Raw genomic sequence first — 19,100 nt, forward strand, 5'->3', positions numbered from 1 at the left:
TTGTTCGCGTTCAACTCTCCTTGGCGCGTGTTACGTCTCGCGGACGCCTCTAGCGTGTCCCTGTGACCGCTTTTGCACTGATCAAATGTCACAACTCCTTGTGCCCAATCTATTTTCGGATTATGTGCCTTTAACCATGGCATTCCTAAGATGATCTGTTGTTGGCCCAATGGCACAACGTCAAGCTGTATAACCTCTGTATGTTGGGTTATGCCCATTCGTATTGGGATTGTCTCCTGCGAAATCTTTCCGTCAGACCCTGCTAGCTGTCCATCAACTAACTGCAATCGATAGGGGTGTTGTTTCGTTTGAAGTGGTATTCCCAAGTACTTTACAGCTTCCGGTGCAATAAAATTTCCTGTAGCCCCTGAATCTATCATGGCTGATTGTATGTGTCCATTTATCTGAACCTTGCAGTATATCTGTCCTGCCTGTCCCGTAGCATTTAACTGCTGGGTAACTTTGCGAACTTCTTGCGAAGTTATATTGGGAGTTAAATCCTCGCATGTTACATTATTCTGATGGTTCTTCGTCTTTCTCTTCTTAGGGGACCATCCGGTTGCTTCTTTATCTGATCGATGGATTCCGCAGAATTCATCATAGCAAGCTGTCCAGCTCATCGTGGCGTGGTCTGCTTCTGCCTCGTCCTGATGACTTTCTTCTGTCACAGAGGGTGTTGGGGTTCTGTAATACTCTTGCTCCCATAAGTCTATTGCATTCATGCCCTCTTGATTTCGTGGTAATTCCTTTAGTAATTGCTGGAATTCCTCAACGGTGAAAGTCTCAGTATTTTCGGATTTAGTTGGATTTTCTGGGATTGTAAAGGTAGCGTTAAGTTGGCCTTTGCCGAACTTAGGTTTGAAGTTGCCCCTTTTTCCTCCTGTCTTCTTGCTTCGGCAGTCTGCTGCTCGGTGCCCTGCTTTTCCACATTCAAAGCATAAGTTGTTTTCTCGTCTTCGTCTCTTTTCCGAGTCATCGTTCCCGTTTGTGTAGTGCGTGGCGTCTAGTTCCATGGGGTCTCCGTATCTCTGTGGATTGTAACGTGGTCTACCCTCATTTTTGCGGTAACGCCCTTGCTTCTGATTTCCTTGGGGTTTGTATGATCTCTGGCTTTGTCGATATCTGTAGAGACGATCATCTGATTCGATGGAGTCCTGAATTAGATCGTTCAGATCTGTACTCTCGGCAGATCTTTCTAATTCCAGTCTGACTTCTGGTTTGAGTCCCTTGCGGTAGTGACTCATGATAGCGATTTCGTCCCACTTGGTTGTTCCAGCATATCTTCGAAATTCCGTAGCATATTTCAATGCTGATCCTGTCTGCTTGAGGTTGAAGATCTTATCTTCCGCTACCTCTAACTCGTTGGAATTTCCGAAGATTCTACGAATCTCTGTCTTAAATCCTTCAAAACTATTGAAGATTGTTCGGGTGGGTTGCATACGATCCTTATCGTCATGCTCGAAATAGTCGCGCAAATATGGTTGGATCCATTTGGTTGCTTCACCTCGAAGGTATGATGCGGCCCATATACTCTTGGATTCCTTGGTAGTGAACTTGTCCTCATTGAATCGAAAGTAGATCTCAAGTTGTAAGAGGAAAGTATCGAGCTCTTGTCGACTACCTTGGTACTTGTCTGGTAAGGCGATCTTAAGGGTTTCGTTGATAGTGATCTCCTTTGGGGCGTCGGTCATCTCGATGTCGTTGGTGTCTCCGGCAGATTGACCTGTGGCGGTAGCTCTGGATGCCATATTAGCGGTTGGTTATCGAATCGGTACTTGAAGCAGAAAGGGTGCTCAAAGTGTTACGGGAGCTGCCTCTAGGGTCACGTGGAAGTGTCTAGAGATCTCTCGAGGTGGTTTAGACTAGACTTCAAGTAGGAATTCAATAAGGTTGTAACTGGTTGCAATTCTCGTAACTATAGTAATGAAACTAATGATTGTTCTTGAGCACGAAGCTCTACATTGTAATGAAACCCATTCCATATATAGACCTTCGTCCTGAAGTCGAATCGACAAGTCGAGTCGGCAAGTCGAGTCGGCTTTGTAGTCACATGACACTTGTCCTGTGACTCTTATTGTCCTAGTTTGTCCTTTTGTCCTGGGGCTAATCCCCTGGGGTATTACTAATATAACTTCGCGAAAAGTTTGCAAAGTTATGTTCGGCGTTTCCTAGAACCTATTGTCCTAGGAACTGTATCCTACGTTCTAGGATATCCTATGACTAATACTATATACATGCCTGAGGCTTTCCTTGGGTGCCTAGTGTCCCCCGGTATACTGCAGCTGAATCACTGAGGCCTATAATACCATTATAGCCTATACGTTGGTGATTCTACAGCCTGTTACTAATCCGTCGTAACACTATCTATCTATCTATCTATCTATCTATCTATCTATCTATCTATCTATCGGTCTATCTATTTTATATATGATCTACGATCTAATGAATAGATGTATATATCTATATATATATAAGTGAGGAGTGAGTAAATGAATGAGTAAGTAAGCAAGTAAATAAATAAATAAATCACATAATAATATATACACAAATAATACAACTACATATAATAAAAAGAGCATTTATATATATATATTAAATCATCGATAACATTATCTATTAAGAAATCAAAGATTAAAAACTAAAGATCATATACTAAAGGCCATCGGCGATTAAATATCAAAGATTTATTCATTCATTCATTCATTCATCTATCTAGATCATCTATCTATCTACCTACCAACCCCCAAAAAATCCGAATCAGTAATATATATATCTATCTATCTACCTCCATATCATATATCATATCTCCAAATCTCTCTCTATACTTTCATATATTTTGATTTAATCCGATTTGATTTCCTTTCCACCTCTGACCCCGAGTACCTAGGCCTACCTAGGCCTACCTCGAGCCTACCTACCTACCTATTAGTCAGTCAGTCAATCAGTTTATTCATTCTCTCTCTGATATAATAATAATTAGTAAGAACCTTTGATTTTATCTTTTTATTCTTTCTGGGGATTCATTTATTTATTTACGTATTTACTTATTTACTCACTTGAATTTGAGCAATCGATAATCAATAATCAATAAATCGTAGATGGACTAGAACAGAACAGAACAGAACAGAACAGAGTGATAATCACAAGAGGAGGGTTTAATATATAATAGATAAATAATATATAAGCAACCTATTAGTTGATAACTATATATATCCTCTCTTCTTTCTTTCTTTCTTTCTTTCTTTCTTTCTTTCTTTCTTTCTTTCTTTCTTTCTTCTTTAATCTCTCTCCCCCTTTCTCCAAAGAAAAAGAAAAAGAAGTACAATTACAATCAATACAATATCATTCAAAACCATCCCCACAACAAAACCACAACTCTAGAATTCCACTCCCACCAAATTGATTACAGGGTATATAGGGATTGTTTGTATGGTTCGGTTCGTGTGTATGTAAAATGTGTAAGTAAGTAAGTATATCATAATGTACACTTCTTATCGGGATAGAAATAAATGTATAGGGGGTAAACAAATATAAATACTAATGAATAGATTGTATTGAAGTGGTTGCATGTGATGCGATATGATGAGGCTGTTTGTATTTTATTGTATTAAATCGTCGGATGTGTGTGCAGGAAGGAAGATGATCGAGGAAAGGAGAAGAGGAAAGGAAAGGAAAAGTGTATATATATATATATATATGGAGAAAGAGAAAAAGAGAAAAAGAGAAAGAGGATGAGGATGATCGATTTAATTTTCTTTTCGCTGGGGAAACTTTGATATCGATATTCTATAGGATAGTATATAGTTACACAATCTATACACCATGTATACATACCATATCGGTGGCTGTGTTTTTATTATTGTGGCGGCGGATATATCGTATCGTGTTGTGTTGTGCTGTGTGTTATTTACCTGCCTCCTTTCTTTCTCGGTATGTAGGGATATAATACAAGGATTGACTCATTTTGATTCTGTGCTCGAAATGAATGAATGAATGAATGAATGCATTCTGCTTAATTCGCATATATGTATATATATGAGATAGGTCGTTGTATGAAGAAGTGGAAGTGGTGCATGATAGATGAGGAGTATGTAGGTACCTACGTGATATGATATGATGATACCTAGTTGATCTAGTATGTATCTAACATCTCGACAGCACACTGCAGTGTGAAAATTTGTGTGGAGGTGAGGAGGCGAGGAGGGGATGTGATTGGTTTTGATGATTTGTTGATGAATGATGAGTTTATGTATACTTGGCTCCTTGATAAAGAGAAAGAGAGAAAGAAAGAATGTTTGTTGTATCAAATGACCCTGCCCATGGGTTACTTACTGATCATTGATCATTGACCATTGACCATTGACCCCCATACTCTTACATCGCTGCCTTTCTTCACATCTTTCTCTCGCATTCATTCAATCGGAAGGGATCGCATGTATAGCCGGTGACTCGGTCTGGAAATATAGATGGGTGATGGGTGATGGGTGATTGATACTACTTTGATGGGAAGGTCCCCTTTTTACGCGTGTTTGGTACCTTGGTTTGCATTATCGATCCTGGATTGTGTGTGGAGGACATGCAATGATTGCAGGTTTTGATGTAGGTAGACGTTCTAGAGATATTCGTGTGTGGGTGTGTAAGTGTATGTAAGTGAGTGTAAGTGTACATGTATGTGTATGTATATGTATATGTGTGTTGATGCCTAGTGCGTATATCGGTTGTTGAGATGTACCTCGATGTGATCTGAAATGTGATTGGAATACTCGGAAGGCAGGTAACCTTAGCTAGTCGATAATGTGAAAATGGATTAATAAGTTAGTTCAAGCAGAGGAAGGCTATGATGTTGTGACGGTGCAATTTCCCTTTCCTATTGGTTGATGGATGTTCTTATCGTTGGCTGATTCATCGTTATCGTTATCGGGAGAAGACGCAAAGTCAATGAATGAATGAATGAATGAACGAGAGCACTAGTTGTTAGTAGAACTGAATGCAGCATGGAGTTACTAGGTAGGAAGGCAGTAGGTATGTTCTTTACACTGACTGTGCTTTTCTATTGGATCTTGGGTTCTTGTAAGTGCAGTGGGCTTATTGCTTAATTGTTCCTATCGACCTCCCTCATTGTGATATAGACGTGGGTACGTAGCGTCAATTGTGTAGAGAGAGAATCGTATAATTGAGATGGGCATGAGAGATGGGTATGGATCTGGTTATATCGTGTGTTCTTTACACGGAAAGACAAGTATATATATACATATATATATATATATATATGTATTCATATTTATGTAGATACATGTGTATGTACCTACCTACCTACCTACCTTACATATATGCACAAGCACAAGCACAAGCACACGCACACACACAAGTTCAAGGGCAAGAGCAAGAGCAAGAGCACCGAAAGGAGCTTCACTCCACACAGACCTCTCATTTTTCTTTCTTCACTTCAACGCTCGAGATCGCTGCTTACCTACGTGATTGTCACTAGGCTGGGCAGGTACTTTTATTATTATTGTTTCATCATATCATCCACACCATCCATAGAGCCACACCATCCATAGAGCCACATCATCCATAGAGCCACACCACCCATCATCCATCCCATCACCAGTGACCACCAGTGACGATATGAATCACGGATAAGGAAGGATGCGACCGACCGATGTCTCTCGCGGGAATCAACACATCTTCTTCGTATTTGCTCGTCCCCTTCGTTGGTCTCGCTGCTGTTTTGCTTGATCGCCTCAGACTTTGCACGAAAAACATGAGGAAACTCTATCGTTCCGTCCCTCCTTGTTGCGACTCTGGCTATCATCCCTCCTTGACGTGCTAGAGAAAGACTCAATCCCACACCTGCAATCACAAGGCTCAATTCTGTCGTCAAAACTACTAGTCCTGTATGTACGGGGTCAGGACTAGGCCACTGCTCAGTCAATCAATTACAGTTCAGTCATAGTACCCACACTCATAAACCTGCATGACTCTCTTGCTCCCAGCCCCAGTCTCCATCTCGCGCTCCCTCTCTCCCTCTTAATCGCCATCGGAGCTTCAACCTCCTTGTACCACCACAACTTCCATTGTCCATTTTACTTGACAACTCGACGGCTTTCGCAATTTCTTCATCTTGTTTTCTCCCGCCCGTCGCCATATTGAGCGCAATAATTCCATCCATCCACACGCCAACCGGCTCGCAATCGGCACCAATTGGAGCCATTCATATTCCACTCGACTCATCCATCTATCGTACGCCTTAGTGAAAGCCTTATTCGCAATCATGTCTTCTGCTTGAAATCTAGTACCCACTTCACGCATCTCCCCCCCCCTCCAACAACCACCTTCTTTCCCACTTCACTGCCTGGGAGGATACCCAATACGGACCTCCATCTCCTGGGTCCCATACTATATCGAGAGATTGCAAAACTCTAGAACCCTCGAATATTTTACTAGATCATACTACGATGGATGCCCAAGTTATGTGGTATCGTGGAACCGCTTTATTTACCATCTAGAATCACGATTGTTGATGTGTGAGACTTGAGTAGGAGCATTATCTTTCTGCAAATACCAGCGCATCTTGCATTTGCTGCTGAACCGACAGCGTGCTACGATTCAACATCTACGTCAGCAATTATCATATAATGCATCAACATCCTCGTCCTTCACCTAGGACGGCCTCACCAGCCTCGTCACCACAAACAAATCCAACTCGCACAAACAACCCTAGAGAAGAAGGTCGATCTGCCCATTCGAGAACACTATCAGATATGCCACATTATCAAGAAGCAGACGATGCAGGTGGAGATGGTGGATCCATGGTTGCTACTGGCCCAAGTCGAGAAGCGGTCAAGAGAATGGATCAAATCATTTCAGTCAGTGATGCTCAATCATCATACATGCCCGACCTCGATTCGAAACGAAGCTAACCTGCACTCTGTAGAATTTCCACACGAAAGCTGCAATCATCTTACTAGGATCAAGAGTAGGACTTCCTGTAGTCCTCAACAGAGATGGGACCGTGAAAGTGAGCAAATGGGTATGTCCTCTCCCTCTCTCTCTCTCACTCTCTGCCTTCGCCGCTGTCACCAACTAACGGTTCCTGCCAATAGTTTCAAATCGAAACCGATGATACCGATGCATACCGAGATGAACTCAACACATGGCGTACGTGCGGTGGCTTCCAAAACCGACCACCACCACTTATAATAGAAACATACATCGATACTTCCCACTTGACGAAAAGTCAAAGGTTGGTTATCGTAGATGATTTGGGAAAGCGATGGGATGCTTTGGATGCTCTGAGTGATTCTAGTAGTTCCGATGATGAACGTAGCGAAGTCATACTAGAACGTTGGAGAGTTGAGCTCGGAGATATTCCTGGAGAGCAGCCCAATAATTTTGCTCCTACCCTACCCCTTCTCTACAAACAGTGTGTTGTTTTCTTTCGCGCATTGTATTCAGCATCCAAATTATTGCCGGCCCAGAAATTCAAAAAGAACATTGGAAAGAGTGGAGCGCCAACAAATTCATTGATTGTTAATTGTCGTATCACAACCGGTAATACTCAACCACGTCGAATCGATGGCCTTAAGCAACCTATATTCGACCACAGTGGTCCAGTTACCTCGACGCATAACCTTGGAACCACTGAAACTCCAGCCGGTCCTATTTTCGCCGAAGTAACATATCGAAATGATTGTAACTTTCGTGTTGATGATTCTGAATCTCTTCTCAGCTCTCGATTCATGGGTGCCGACGAACATTTCTTCACTCCTTCATTGGCCGCGAGAGGTGATTTAAGTCGTCGAAGGTCAACGAAGCAGCCTGAAATTGGCTCACTTCCAGCACACAAACAACTTACAGATGATTCGGGTCCAATTCAAACATATGGAAGTTTATCAACATTCCATGGAAACGCTCCTCCAAGAGGCTCGAGTCCAATATCCGCCTTGAGAGCTCAGAGACCCATAGGATCAGACACAAGTTCCCCGCCGATGGGATCGTTACCACAATCACGACCATTACTCGCATCGAAAGGTTCTATAAAGTCATTGGAAGGTATCGCGATGGCGAGAAGACCATCATTGTCGTTTCAACCATTCAAAGCCGGTTCACTATCTTCTTCCCCCAGCCGTGCCACTTATGCTGGTGAGACTTTACCTGCATCTCCAGGATCCTTACCGAGAGCATCGGGAATTAGTGCACTTGCACAAGCAAGAAACCGTTCATCTCTCATAGCTGGAATGCCAGCTACTTTGAGAGGTGGCCCAATGGCCGCAGATAATGTTGTCCCGACATCAGTCTCGAGCTCACCAAAACCTGCTCCCATTCGATACAGCAGTAGTTTTAGTCATCGTCGTGGCAGATCATCTTATGGAGGGGCTAGTAAAACGGTAGAAGATGATCAAGGTAGCAGTGGTAAACAAAGCCTCTCATCTTCTGTGCAGCCAGGCTCTGGAATCCTTGCAGAAGCGGGAACAGGTGGTAGTTCTGGATCTTTACAAACCGATGATGACAACATATCAGACTTTTTGAAACTTTTGGAGAGTAAGAAAACTTTGCAAAGTTTCGAGCCTTCAGGAGAAGCATCGAAGAAGAGAGCCACTGCACAATTATCCCGATTTCAATCAATGCGCGATTCACATAATGCTTTAACAGATTCCATGGCTTCATCAACAATGCTACAAAGATCATCAAGTTCTTCGAGTCGACAATTATCCAGTGTACCTCCTATGGTTGCTGCTACCTCAATTTCGGCAGGATCATCCCCTGGTAAACCCATCTCACCACACACACCTCATACTCCCGCCATTCCTTCACGATTAAGCGCAAATTCAATAGCTGAGTATGATCAACCACGAAGACCAAGTCGACGAAGTAGGACTTCCGAGGCAAGATTAGATGATGTGGAAGATGATGATCTCCCAAATGATGCTGGAACAAATGCTATTGATATTCCTACCTCACCTAGACCATATTACCCTCACGCTCGAAGGTCAAGTTCTGTTGCCCAACAACATAGATCCTTGGCAATTGATGAAGAGTTGGGTGATCTTCCATTTGGGGTGCATAGAAGTATAAGCTTAGGAGCCGATGATCGCGAGCCACCAAGTTTAAGTACCCTTTTGAATATTGGGCAAGCATCTGAAGAGGTAGAATCACCAACTGGACAATCTTCATCCCAACTTCAACCTGCTCCTCGAATTTCCGAAGGTACTACAGCCATGTCTCGTCAAACTTCATCGTCTCTGGAAGCTCATGATTCAGATGTTCCTCAACCTTCTCGATTTGGTGGTCCAGGTTCTGCAAATTCACCATACCGACCACGTATTGGTAAAACTGGCGGACGTGGAGTCACTCCACCACAAACCGGCTCTTTCTCTAGCCTCTTAGTAGACAGAGGAAGTGGAAGTGGTAGCGAACGAGCCAGTGGTGGCAGATATAGTTTTAGCAGGGGTCAATATGAACCAGATGATGAGCCATTACTCTTTGATATGAGTGAGATTGGACGAGATCGAAGAAGCATCGACGAAGCTAGAGGATACGAAGCAAGTAGAGGAGGTGATTCTGGCTCAAGTAGTCGAAGAGGTAGTCGATGGGGTCGGTAATTCATTTCAACATACGAAGCGAATATGGAGACCGGATGCTCCAACAAATTACGTTTCGAATTATTGATGCATGATACGTCATTTACGATACGATTATAAGATATGTTGTATAGTTTGGAGACACATAGCGAAGTGCGCGTTGATTTTTATTTATTTTTATAATCATCGGATGGAGTTGAAGGTTTATTGAATCCTTTCCATCACAATTGTTTTTTATCGGATTGATCCTTCACAGGATGTCAAATGAGCACATTTGATCTTCTCTTTTGCTTTTTTTGGCGCATCTCGTCTTGTATTTATTTATTTATCCTGAGAGGTGCTTTGGGAACAAGGGGAGGATGGGTCATAAATTGAATGGATGGATAGGTAGTTTAGTGCGCATGGTTGGATTTGATACCTTGGTGTTCTTAAGAGTTGATGGATAGGTATGGGAGGGTGGTCAATGGATATGGAGTGTGTAGGGCCCTTGAGGAATACATATTATCAATTAACCACCTACATATATCTATATTATGAAGAAAGACACTCTACTCTACTTTTACCCGAGTTCTCTCTAGAAAATTAAAAAGATGATAATTTTGATGACGACATTTTCTACGACGTGTTGCTCATCTGAATTTTGTGTATGTGAGGAAATATCCTAGAAGGTCACTTGACTTATTACTACGTCTAGTTAGATGATTAAGAACTGAGCTGACTGGACTGAACTGGACTGTACCTGTAACATATCCTCGGTCGCTCGGTCGGTTCGGCTCGGCGGACATGGATGAGTGGGTCATTGGGATGGATGGATTGGATGGATACGTGAGCTTTCCCCGCATTTTGGTGGGATGTTTGTTACGTAGTTGGGGGGAGGGGGGAAGAGACGTCATGACTTGTGGTGTGGTATGGTGCGTTGTGTTATGTATGTATGTATATGTAGGTATATGTATGGATACGTGGTGGGATTGAGTTGTTCTGTTTTGAGTTTACCTTTTGGACTTTGGATTTTGCAGACTTGAGTTTTATGAAGATTTGTGTGAAGATTTGTGTGAGGATTAAGGAATCAAGTGAGGGATAAGAGGATAGGGATAAATAAGTAAGGGATAAGAGAGGATAGGGATAGGGATTGAACATTCCTGAGGGATCGAGAGAAGACAGGGAAAAAGACACGAGGAGATAGACGGAGGAAACGAAACGGAACGAGAGGAACGAGAGGAATAGGAAGAAGGGTAAGGATAGGAAGAGGGATAAGGATAAGAGATCGTACGAAGCAAAGGAACGAGGAAAGTTACAAGACAAGATTACACGAACGAAAGACACGGATAGGGAAACCGAATACCAACGAGTCCACGGACGGAGGAAAGAATCGAGTAAACGCACCAGATAACAGGATAGGATAGGATAGGATAGGATAGGATAGGATAGGATAGGAATTGGCACGAAAGAGATAGAGAGATAGAGAGAAAGCAAAGATGTCGGCGATACGCGTTGCTCCTACGGTTAGTGGGTTATTTTTCTTTTTTCTTTCTTTTCTTTTCTTTTCTTTCTGGGTTTTGGGATGAGATGGTGGGAGGGTAAGGGTTATTTGGGTGAGAGGATGAGAGTGAAGGGGTGAGAGGGTGAGGGGTTTGTATGGGGTGATAGAGTTGTATGTTTCCATAGTGTGGATTGAGAATGAGAGAATTATATGGGGGTACTGGTGCAGGGCAGATTGATAGAGGAAATGGGTAGATGGGCAGATTGGCAGATGAGAGAAGAGAAAATTCGAGCGCAGCGAGGTCTGGGGGTTTGGGGGCTTGCCCCCATGATCATCGAATGGAGTGAACAGGTGGCGGAGGGAAGGAGGGAATCTCTCATTTGCATTATATTTCATCTACAAACAAGCAAACAAACAGACCATACTAACACACTCTCTTGCAGAAAGCCGCTCGAGCCATGAGCCTCCTTCGCACAATCCAATACACACACCCACCCAGCTGCCCTTGCCACAACAATCCCTCACACCACCACCACCACCCCAGCACCTCTCTCCTCTCGCAAACCAAACGCAATCTCCAGCGCAACTACGCCACGCCTATGGATCCCACGCGCGAAAAAGAATATGCGTTTGAGATGGCGGCTTCGTCGATACGCTTTGGACCCGGGGTGACGAGGGAGGTGGGTATGGATTTTAAAAATTTGGGGAGTAAGAGGGTGCTGGTTGTGACGGATAAGGTGGTTAGGGAGTTGGAGGCCATGAGACAGGTTAGGGAGGGCTTGGGGAGGGAGGGGGTGGAGTTTGAGGTTTTTGAGGGGACCAGGGTGGAGCCGAAGGATACGAGGTTTGTTGGTTTTTCTTTTGGGTTTTGAGTTTTGAGTTTTGAGTTTTGGGGGGAGGGAGGGCGAAGGGGTGCTTGGAGGGGTTTGTGATGCTGGGGATTATTTTCCTTTTGACTTTCTTCCCATGGATGGTCTGGTTGCTCTTTAGTGAGTGTGGTGGAAGATGAAGAGAAATGCATTGCTTCAAGTGGAGCAACCATGTGAATCTCAGAAACGTGATGGAATTCCTGCATCTTTTGTTATTCCAAATAGATACATTTTCTAACAGATGAACAGTATCAAAGAAGCAATTCAATTCTCCAAGAATTATCAACCAGATGCTTTTCTAGCAGTGGGTGGTGGCTCAGTCATCGATACTGCTAAGCTCATGAATCTGTATACCTGTTATCCAGATGCCGACTTCATGGATTTTGTAAATGCACCACTTGGCAAAGGTAGACCCATAGATAAAACCCTCTTACCTCTCATCGCCGTTCCCACCACCGCTGGAACCGGCTCCGAAACAACCGGCACTGCAATCTTCGATCTCGTCTCCCATAAAGCTAAAACGGGCATTGCGCACAGAAATCTCAAACCCCTTCTCGGTATATGCGATCCTCTCAATACGCGCACCATGCCTTCTGCTGTACATGCTAGCTCGGGATTAGATGTGCTCTGTCATAGCTTGGAGAGTTGGACTGCCATTCCTTATTATGAGAGGACCCCCAGACCCCAAAATCCTATCATGCGACCGGCGTATCAGGGCGCAAATCCGATTAGTGATATTTTTTCCCTGCAGGCGTTGAAGAGTACGGCGAAGTATCTTCCGAGGGCTACGAAGGATCCTGAGGATTATGAGGCTCAGAGTCAGATGTTGTTGGCGGCTACGTTGGCGGGGGTGGGGTTTGGAAATGCGGGGGTTCATTTGTGTCATGGTATGTTGTTTTTTTTATTTCTCTTTTTTTTTTTTTTTGGCTTGGTTGAATTTGGTAGTTGAGATTGGTTTTTGAGTGTGTTGTATAAGCTAGATTGTGGTCTAGAGGGAAGGGTTTTGAGTGTTGAAGTTTCTTCGATTGTTGAGTTTATTCGGAAGAATAGACTTGATGAGATGATCAAGCTTGGGGTATTGAGAAAGCCTTCAAGCTTGAAGTATTTCGGCTTTGACTATAGTATGGAATGTTTGACATACTATATATATGACTTTAGAGTTATATTAGTGTTCACCAACACCAAATTGATTAGCAGTATTATATTTTCCTCCCAAACCATATACTAACACACCCAGGAATGTCCTACCCCATATCCGGCCAAAACCCAGGCTATACGCATCCCGGCTACGTAACCCAAACGCCCATCATTCCGCACGGAGTATCGGTCGCCGTTTCCGCGCCCGCCGTCTTCCGCTTCACCGGCGCCTCGAACCCAGAACGTCATCTCCAAGCAGCTGAATGCTTTGGTGTGGATATCTCGAATGTGAAGAAGGAGAGTGCGGGCGCGGTGTTGGCGGAAGCGTTGGAGAAGTTTTTGGAGGAATTGGGCGATCAGCCTAAGGGCTTGAAGGATTTGGGGTTCAAGAGGGAACATATTGATGGGTTAGTTGAGGGGACGTTGCCGCAGAAGAGGGTTTTGATGCTAGCGCCGAATTTGGCGGAGGAGGTGGGCGAGGAGAGAGAACAGTTGAGAAGGCTTTTTGAGGATGCTATGGGTGATTGATTGTGGTTTGGGGGTGTGGGGGAGTTGTTTGTTTGTTTGTTTGGGGGGAGACGAGAGGGGGGATGGTGGTTTTCTTTCTGCGTGTGTGTGTGTGTGTGTGTGTTTGTGTCTGTATGTCTGTACTGTATTGTATTGTACACATTTGATTATGATTATTCAAGCCATTATGAAATTTACATTGACATTTATATTGTCATGAACATGGTTACGATTCGATTCGATTCTATACCTTACCTTACCTTATCTTACCTACCTTGAGTCTACAAACTGCCAAGAAGACTGACTTAATGAGGTTCGGAGTTGGAGTTGGAGCTTGAGTTTTGAGCTTGAATTCTGTTGATTCTGCATAATGGATAATGGACTTTGCTGTTGTTGTTATTGCAGAAAAGGAGAGGAGAGGAGAGGAGAGGAGAGGAGAGGAAAGGAAAGGGGCGTAGGGATTCGAATGAAGATTGAGAATGGGGGATTGGAGATTGGAGATTGGAGATTAGATATTGGAGATTAGGATTAGAAGAATTATCTTTCTTACTTATATGTAATGTTTGATGTTTGAAGTTTGATGTTTGATGTTTGGATTTGGATGTGTTTAATTTATTTTAATTTAATTTTATTTTTTTTCTTCTTTTTTTTATATATATATCTTTTTTTTAAAGAAGAGGAAGAGATGAAAAGAGAGAAAGAGATATTAGAAGTTAAGAAATAATAGGATGAGGATTTGTTTATTTATCTATCTATCTATCTAGCTAGCTAGGTAGCTATTTATTGGTTTATTGGGTTTTGATAGATTCACTTTACTGGTTTTCTGGGGTTCTTTCCGGGGGGGGGGGGTTTTTTGGAGGATAAAATGGTATTATTTGTTTACTGGGATAATAATTAGCGGGATGATTTTTTCTGGCTGTCTGTCTGACTGACTAGTTATTTATCGATTTGTTTGTTTGGCTGGTTATTTGGCTGGTTATTTGTCTGTCTTTCTGGTTCTGGTTCTGGTCCTGGTTGGAGGAATAGAGGGATAGAGGGATAGGCATAGATAGAGGTATAGATAGAGAGAAGGGATGGGGAGATAGATGGAATAAATGAAGGATTGGAGGGATAGAGATGGAGGGAAGGGAAGAGAGGGAAGAGAAGGAAGAGAATCTTAAATTATATTGGATATGGGTTGGATATGGGTTGTTATATTGCGTTTGAATCATGTTGGATTTGGGTTGTTGATTAGAATGTGAATATAAATTTGAAATGGGTTACTGTTTGTTTGAGAAATTATCCATGAGATTTTTTTAATCTGATTTAGTTCTTCACATTTTTGTAATCTCTCTCTGGTTTTGCGTGAGATGGAAATCGACTCGAGACTCGACTTGGTCCGACTTCATTTGATCCAACTTCATTTGACCATTTGACAATCTGATTGACCGACAGACAGAACAATTTTTTCTTCACACTCACACATACTTTCACAATTTATTTACTTACCTTTGTATTTACCTTTTTGTGGATTCTTTTTTTCTAATTTTGAACTAAAGATTGAGATTAGAAATTGATTGTACGTATGGTTAACTTGATTCCATCCGACTTCACTTCTTTACAATACACTACACTCACTTCTTCGAATTCACTGCGAATTCACTTCTTAATTTCTCATCTTCTTCACACAAATTTACTTACTTCTTTCAATTCGGACCGACCGACGACCGATCAACGAGTTGATTTTTCACTTTCATCGACTGTCTATCTTTCGGGGTGTTTGTGTACATTGGATTGAAAGAACTTTAAACTTTTGAGTTTTTCTTTTGACAAGAAGAGAGAGAGAGAGAGAGAGAGAGAGAGAGATTCTTGTATCTACCTTTGGGTGAGGAATTTGTGGTTTGTGGTTCGAGAGACATTGAAGATTGTGTTCAAGAAGATTAAGAAAGACTTGGATGAAAGAACTGGAGAATTGGATGAAAATAGTCTGGTTTATCTGATAACTATCCAGTTGTTGATTGGATTCATTGGACTTGTTGAGCTTTTGTTTATTGGGAGAGTTGGGAAGAGAAGATTCAAGGAGAAGAAGAGAGGTTCTTCGGAGGTCTTTTGAACAACGTCAACGTCAACTATCGAACAACTATCTTTCAAGTTTCGACTATCAATCAACTTCCAACGACAAACCTTCATCTCAATAACCCATCAAATGTCTCACCATATATCCTCCTTCTTCAAATCCGCCGCTGGCGTAGCCGAAAATGTCTGGGAAAGCGCCGCAAATAATCTCTCGAATAGTCCAAAACGCCATCGCGATCGCAGGGTAACCGTTGGTCAAGCTGGAAACCAACCCATTCAACAACCTCAGCAAGCCAAGAAAGCTCAACAACCTCAACCAAGACGCCTATTCCCAGCTGTAAGGCCTGCAGCTATTCCAGTTGCTTCAGCTCAACCTATTGGTCTCGGTTTGGGTATGGAACTGAGTGATCAATTTCAATCTAGCATTCCACGCGGTGTTGAAAACCAAAACCCAAACCCAAATTCAAAGATATCTGTAATGGTTGATTCAACTCCTACAAAGAAAAGCACAAGCGCCACAACAACACCGCCAAACATCACTTCAACCTCAGCACTCACAAAAACCTTCAGCAAAAACACCCAAAGAAGCGCAAATAGTAAGGAGACAAGCACGAGCAAGAGTGGAAATAGTTATAATCCGCTCGTGACTACGAGTTCAACATATACGAATCCGAGTGAGAATTTACCCCCAACTCCGAATTTGAGGGCGGTGGATGAGCTGGGGAGGTTTGCTGATACGGTTGCTAAGGTTGGTGTGGGTGCTATTGGGGATGAGGATAGTGGGGGAGAAGAAAGTGGAGGGGGAAGTGCGAGTCAAAGTCAGAGCCAGGGTGATGAAATTAGTCCGGTGGATGGATTGAGTATGTTTGGTCCTAGTCCTGGTCTTGTGGTTGGCTTTGGTGGTGCTGTTACACATGAGCGAAGCGAGCGTCAAGGAAGTATCAATATGCAAACTCCCACTGCTACAGCCTCGGGATCTCGAGTTCATACCTACCGAGGCGTTGATCATGGCCCTGTTGCGATTCCTGGTTCGGGTTCAGCATCAGGTTCAGCATCGGGTTTCAATACTCCAAGACTTATTGCTGCAGGAATTAGTACCACAGGATTGGGTACTTCAGGAGTCAGTACGCAGAGAAGAGAACGTGCTTTTACTATTCCGAGAAAACCTGTCCCGATGACGATTGTTGTAGGAAACACTGGTTTCGAAGTTGTACCTTATGGACGCCCAATTGAAGAGATTAGCACTGGCGCCTGTATCGTGAACAGGCAGGAGTGCATGGATTGGAAGGAAGAGTTCGGTGGACAAGTTGAAGACGAGGGAGAAGATGAAGGTGGTGAGGAAGAAGAAGTTGCTGGGGAGAACGAAGAGGAGAGAAAAGAAAGATTGGAGAAGGAGAGAAAGGAGAGAGAGAAGCGAGATCTGTAAGTTGGTTTTCGTTTTCAAGTTTTCAAGTTTGTCGCCTCCCGTTAAAGATATCGTGTATTCCTACACTTGACCATCTATCCCCCAAACACTTTTCGTCCCACTTCAAAACTCCAAAACTAACAAACTCCAGCCTCCACGAAAACCCCCTCCTCTCCCACCCAATCGAACCAACCACAATCGCTACCGGCACTCCACCAACCGTCTCTCCAATCTATATTGCGGCAACCTCTCTCAATTCCAAACGTCGGGGATTTCGTCGTTCCTGGACCGCTCCCATTAACGGCTTTAATTTCACCAGTTTAGGCGGAATTGGCGTCATGGGTTTCGGAAACACAAATCAAGATGCAAGTATGCACGGAGGACTTGGCGATGCAGGAATGGGAATGGCAATGGGTCAGAGAGGTAGTGCACGCGATAGGTATAGTGGAAATAGTAGTGAAGGAATAGGAATGGGTTCGAGACGGGGAAGTTTTTTGAGGAGAGCTAGTGTTAGTTTCAAGGGAATGGGAATGGGAATGCAGGAATTTTTGAGGAGTGCGAGTGGAGGTGGAAGTAGTGTATTTGCTGGGGCGGGTGCTGTTGCTGGTCCGGGAGGTATGGATCATACAGGTGGAGGTCGAAACTCAGGAATCGAAAGACCGGCTACGATGCAATCGGAGTACAGAGGTGTGGGAGGATATGCAGGGGATGAGGCAATGTCTATTGCACGCGAGAGAATTGCCGAAGCTGGTATGTTATGTATTTTCTATTTACTTTTCCTTTTTTTTACTGCTAGATTCATCTGGAATTGAGTAAGTTACTAACTAGTCCTTTGTCAATAGAAACTCAAAGACGAAGAAGCCATCGCGAATCAATGATCCTGCCAAAATTCGAGTGGGAGGAAGAGTTCACTAGTGCGGATGATGAGGATGATGCTTAGGTTATGTTTTCAATTTGTCTCGGAAGTTTATGAATACAATACTAGGTTGTTTGACAATGGGAATGAATGGATGGATACTGGTTAATCAGGGCTACATAAAATTCGTTGGCTGGATGGATACTTTGCATGTTTGCTAAGAGGGAAGGTCTGCTTGCTGTGGTGATGAATGAATTATGGGAGAATAGGACAGCTATAGCTGTATTTCATGAGTGCTACGACTGAATATGGAGGAAATGTAATGGAATCAATGGATAGGAGGACTTAATACATGGATGCGTAAATGAGAGGATTTGATGATGAGTTTTAGCTAGATAGTCAGAGATTTGTGAAGGAAGTCCGGGTGGGGTGCTTGACTTACTTAGATACTTCGATTACTTCACTTACTGGACTGGGTAGATAGTCATTTGAGAGATTTGAAATCGATGATTGCTTTTTCCAATATGTGGTTCTGGTGGGATTGGTGATTTAGAGAAGGTTCTTGAAATGTCTACCTAGGTACTTGGCTACGGATGCTGTATGGTCTATGATACAGTAGAAAGTTGTACTACTGTCTAACCGAGGAGATTATTTGGCTATTTAGCCTCTCTCTTCCTCTCTCTCATATATTACTTTATCTAGGACCTTTTTCACCATATTTTTTGTTCTACATATTTCTTCTTTATCTCGGATCCAACTCAGCTGTATCTTGCAAACTTCAAAATGCACCCACCAGAAAACCAAATCAACGTCCAACCCTTCTTTGTCTATTTCTTCTGAACACTCAGTCATATTTGGGCCTACTACATTTCAACACTCAGTATACTTGAAGAAGCAAGATACTACTGGTCTCCAAACATTGGTAATTGGTATTGGAGAGGATAAAGTGTACTCTCCAATTTTTCAAGCACAAGAAAGGGCTATTGTCAGATTTGAAGCTCTCGAGAAGTTTTCGAGACAACTGAAGACGGTTCGTCGTCTGGAGATATATCAATAAAAGGAAGCTGAATCAAACTTTAAAATCCTTGAGCTTGGGTCAATTGAGATACCTCACACTTTTCCTGACATTCATCGTAGAAGAGTTGAAGAACTGGAAAGGAAGATTAATGGGTGGTTCAGAGAGGGAACCAACAAATGGGAACATGAG

The 19,100-nt window shown here is 42.9% G+C and overlaps 3 protein-coding genes across 3 annotated transcripts; all 3 read left to right on the forward strand.

Annotated features, from left to right (window-relative positions):
- The first annotated feature begins 6,043 nt into the window (after positions 1-6,043).
- Bcatg13 lies at positions 6,044-10,195 on the forward strand. The gene is made up of 3 exons (XM_024696860.1): positions 6,044-6,869; positions 6,938-7,033; positions 7,107-10,195. Exons 1-3 carry the CDS (start codon positions 6,639-6,641, stop codon positions 9,603-9,605), a joined length of 2,826 nt encoding a protein of 941 aa, XP_024552673.1. The 5' UTR covers positions 6,044-6,638; the 3' UTR covers positions 9,606-10,195.
- A 374-nt stretch (positions 10,196-10,569) lies between these two features.
- On the forward strand, positions 10,570-13,776 carry BCIN_13g04920 (hypothetical protein). The gene is made up of 4 exons (XM_024696861.1): positions 10,570-11,086; positions 11,508-11,908; positions 12,183-12,820; positions 13,171-13,776. Exons 1-4 carry the CDS (start codon positions 11,060-11,062, stop codon positions 13,596-13,598), a joined length of 1,494 nt encoding a protein of 497 aa, XP_024552674.1. The 5' UTR covers positions 10,570-11,059; the 3' UTR covers positions 13,599-13,776.
- A 1,728-nt stretch (positions 13,777-15,504) lies between these two features.
- BCIN_13g04930 (hypothetical protein) lies at positions 15,505-18,295 on the forward strand. The gene is made up of 3 exons (XM_001559464.2): positions 15,505-17,054; positions 17,189-17,787; positions 17,880-18,295. The coding sequence occupies exons 1-3, from the start codon at positions 15,763-15,765 to the stop codon at positions 17,975-17,977; spliced, it is 1,989 nt and encodes a 662-aa protein (XP_001559514.2). The 5' UTR covers positions 15,505-15,762; the 3' UTR covers positions 17,978-18,295.
- The last annotated feature ends 805 nt before the right edge of the window (positions 18,296-19,100 follow it).

The sequence above is a fragment of the Botrytis cinerea genome, chromosome 13, assembly GCF_000143535.2.
Source record: "Botrytis cinerea B05.10 chromosome 13, complete sequence".
In the NCBI taxonomy this organism is placed as follows: domain Eukaryota; kingdom Fungi; phylum Ascomycota; class Leotiomycetes; order Helotiales; family Sclerotiniaceae; genus Botrytis; species Botrytis cinerea.

What these genes read in the sequence shown, in the direction of transcription:
- Bcatg13 (XM_024696860.1), top strand. Translation starts at nt 6,639, where the DNA reads ATGCATCAACATCCTCGTCCTTCACCTAGGACGGCCTCACCAGCCTCG. An exon ending in GAATGGATCAAATCATTTCA is followed by an intron (nt 6,870 to 6,937) that starts GTCAGTGATGCT and finishes TGCACTCTGTAG; the next exon opens with AATTTCCACACGAAAGCTGC. An exon ending in CCGTGAAAGTGAGCAAATGG is followed by an intron (nt 7,034 to 7,106) that starts GTATGTCCTCTC and finishes TCCTGCCAATAG; the next exon opens with TTTCAAATCGAAACCGATGA.
- BCIN_13g04920 (XM_024696861.1), top strand. Translation starts at nt 11,060, where the DNA reads ATGTCGGCGATACGCGTTGCTCCTACG. An exon ending in GTGGAGCCGAAGGATACGAG is followed by an intron (nt 11,909 to 12,182) that starts GTTTGTTGGTTT and finishes ACAGATGAACAG; the next exon opens with TATCAAAGAAGCAATTCAAT. An exon ending in GGGGGTTCATTTGTGTCATG is followed by an intron (nt 12,821 to 13,170) that starts GTATGTTGTTTT and finishes TAACACACCCAG; the next exon opens with GAATGTCCTACCCCATATCC.
- BCIN_13g04930 (XM_001559464.2), top strand. Translation starts at nt 15,763, where the DNA reads ATGTCTCACCATATATCCTCCTTCTTCAAATCCGCCGCTGGCGTAGCC. An exon ending in GAGAGAGAGAAGCGAGATCT is followed by an intron (nt 17,055 to 17,188) that starts GTAAGTTGGTTT and finishes AACAAACTCCAG; the next exon opens with CCTCCACGAAAACCCCCTCC. An exon ending in CGAGAGAATTGCCGAAGCTG is followed by an intron (nt 17,788 to 17,879) that starts GTATGTTATGTA and finishes CTTTGTCAATAG; the next exon opens with AAACTCAAAGACGAAGAAGC.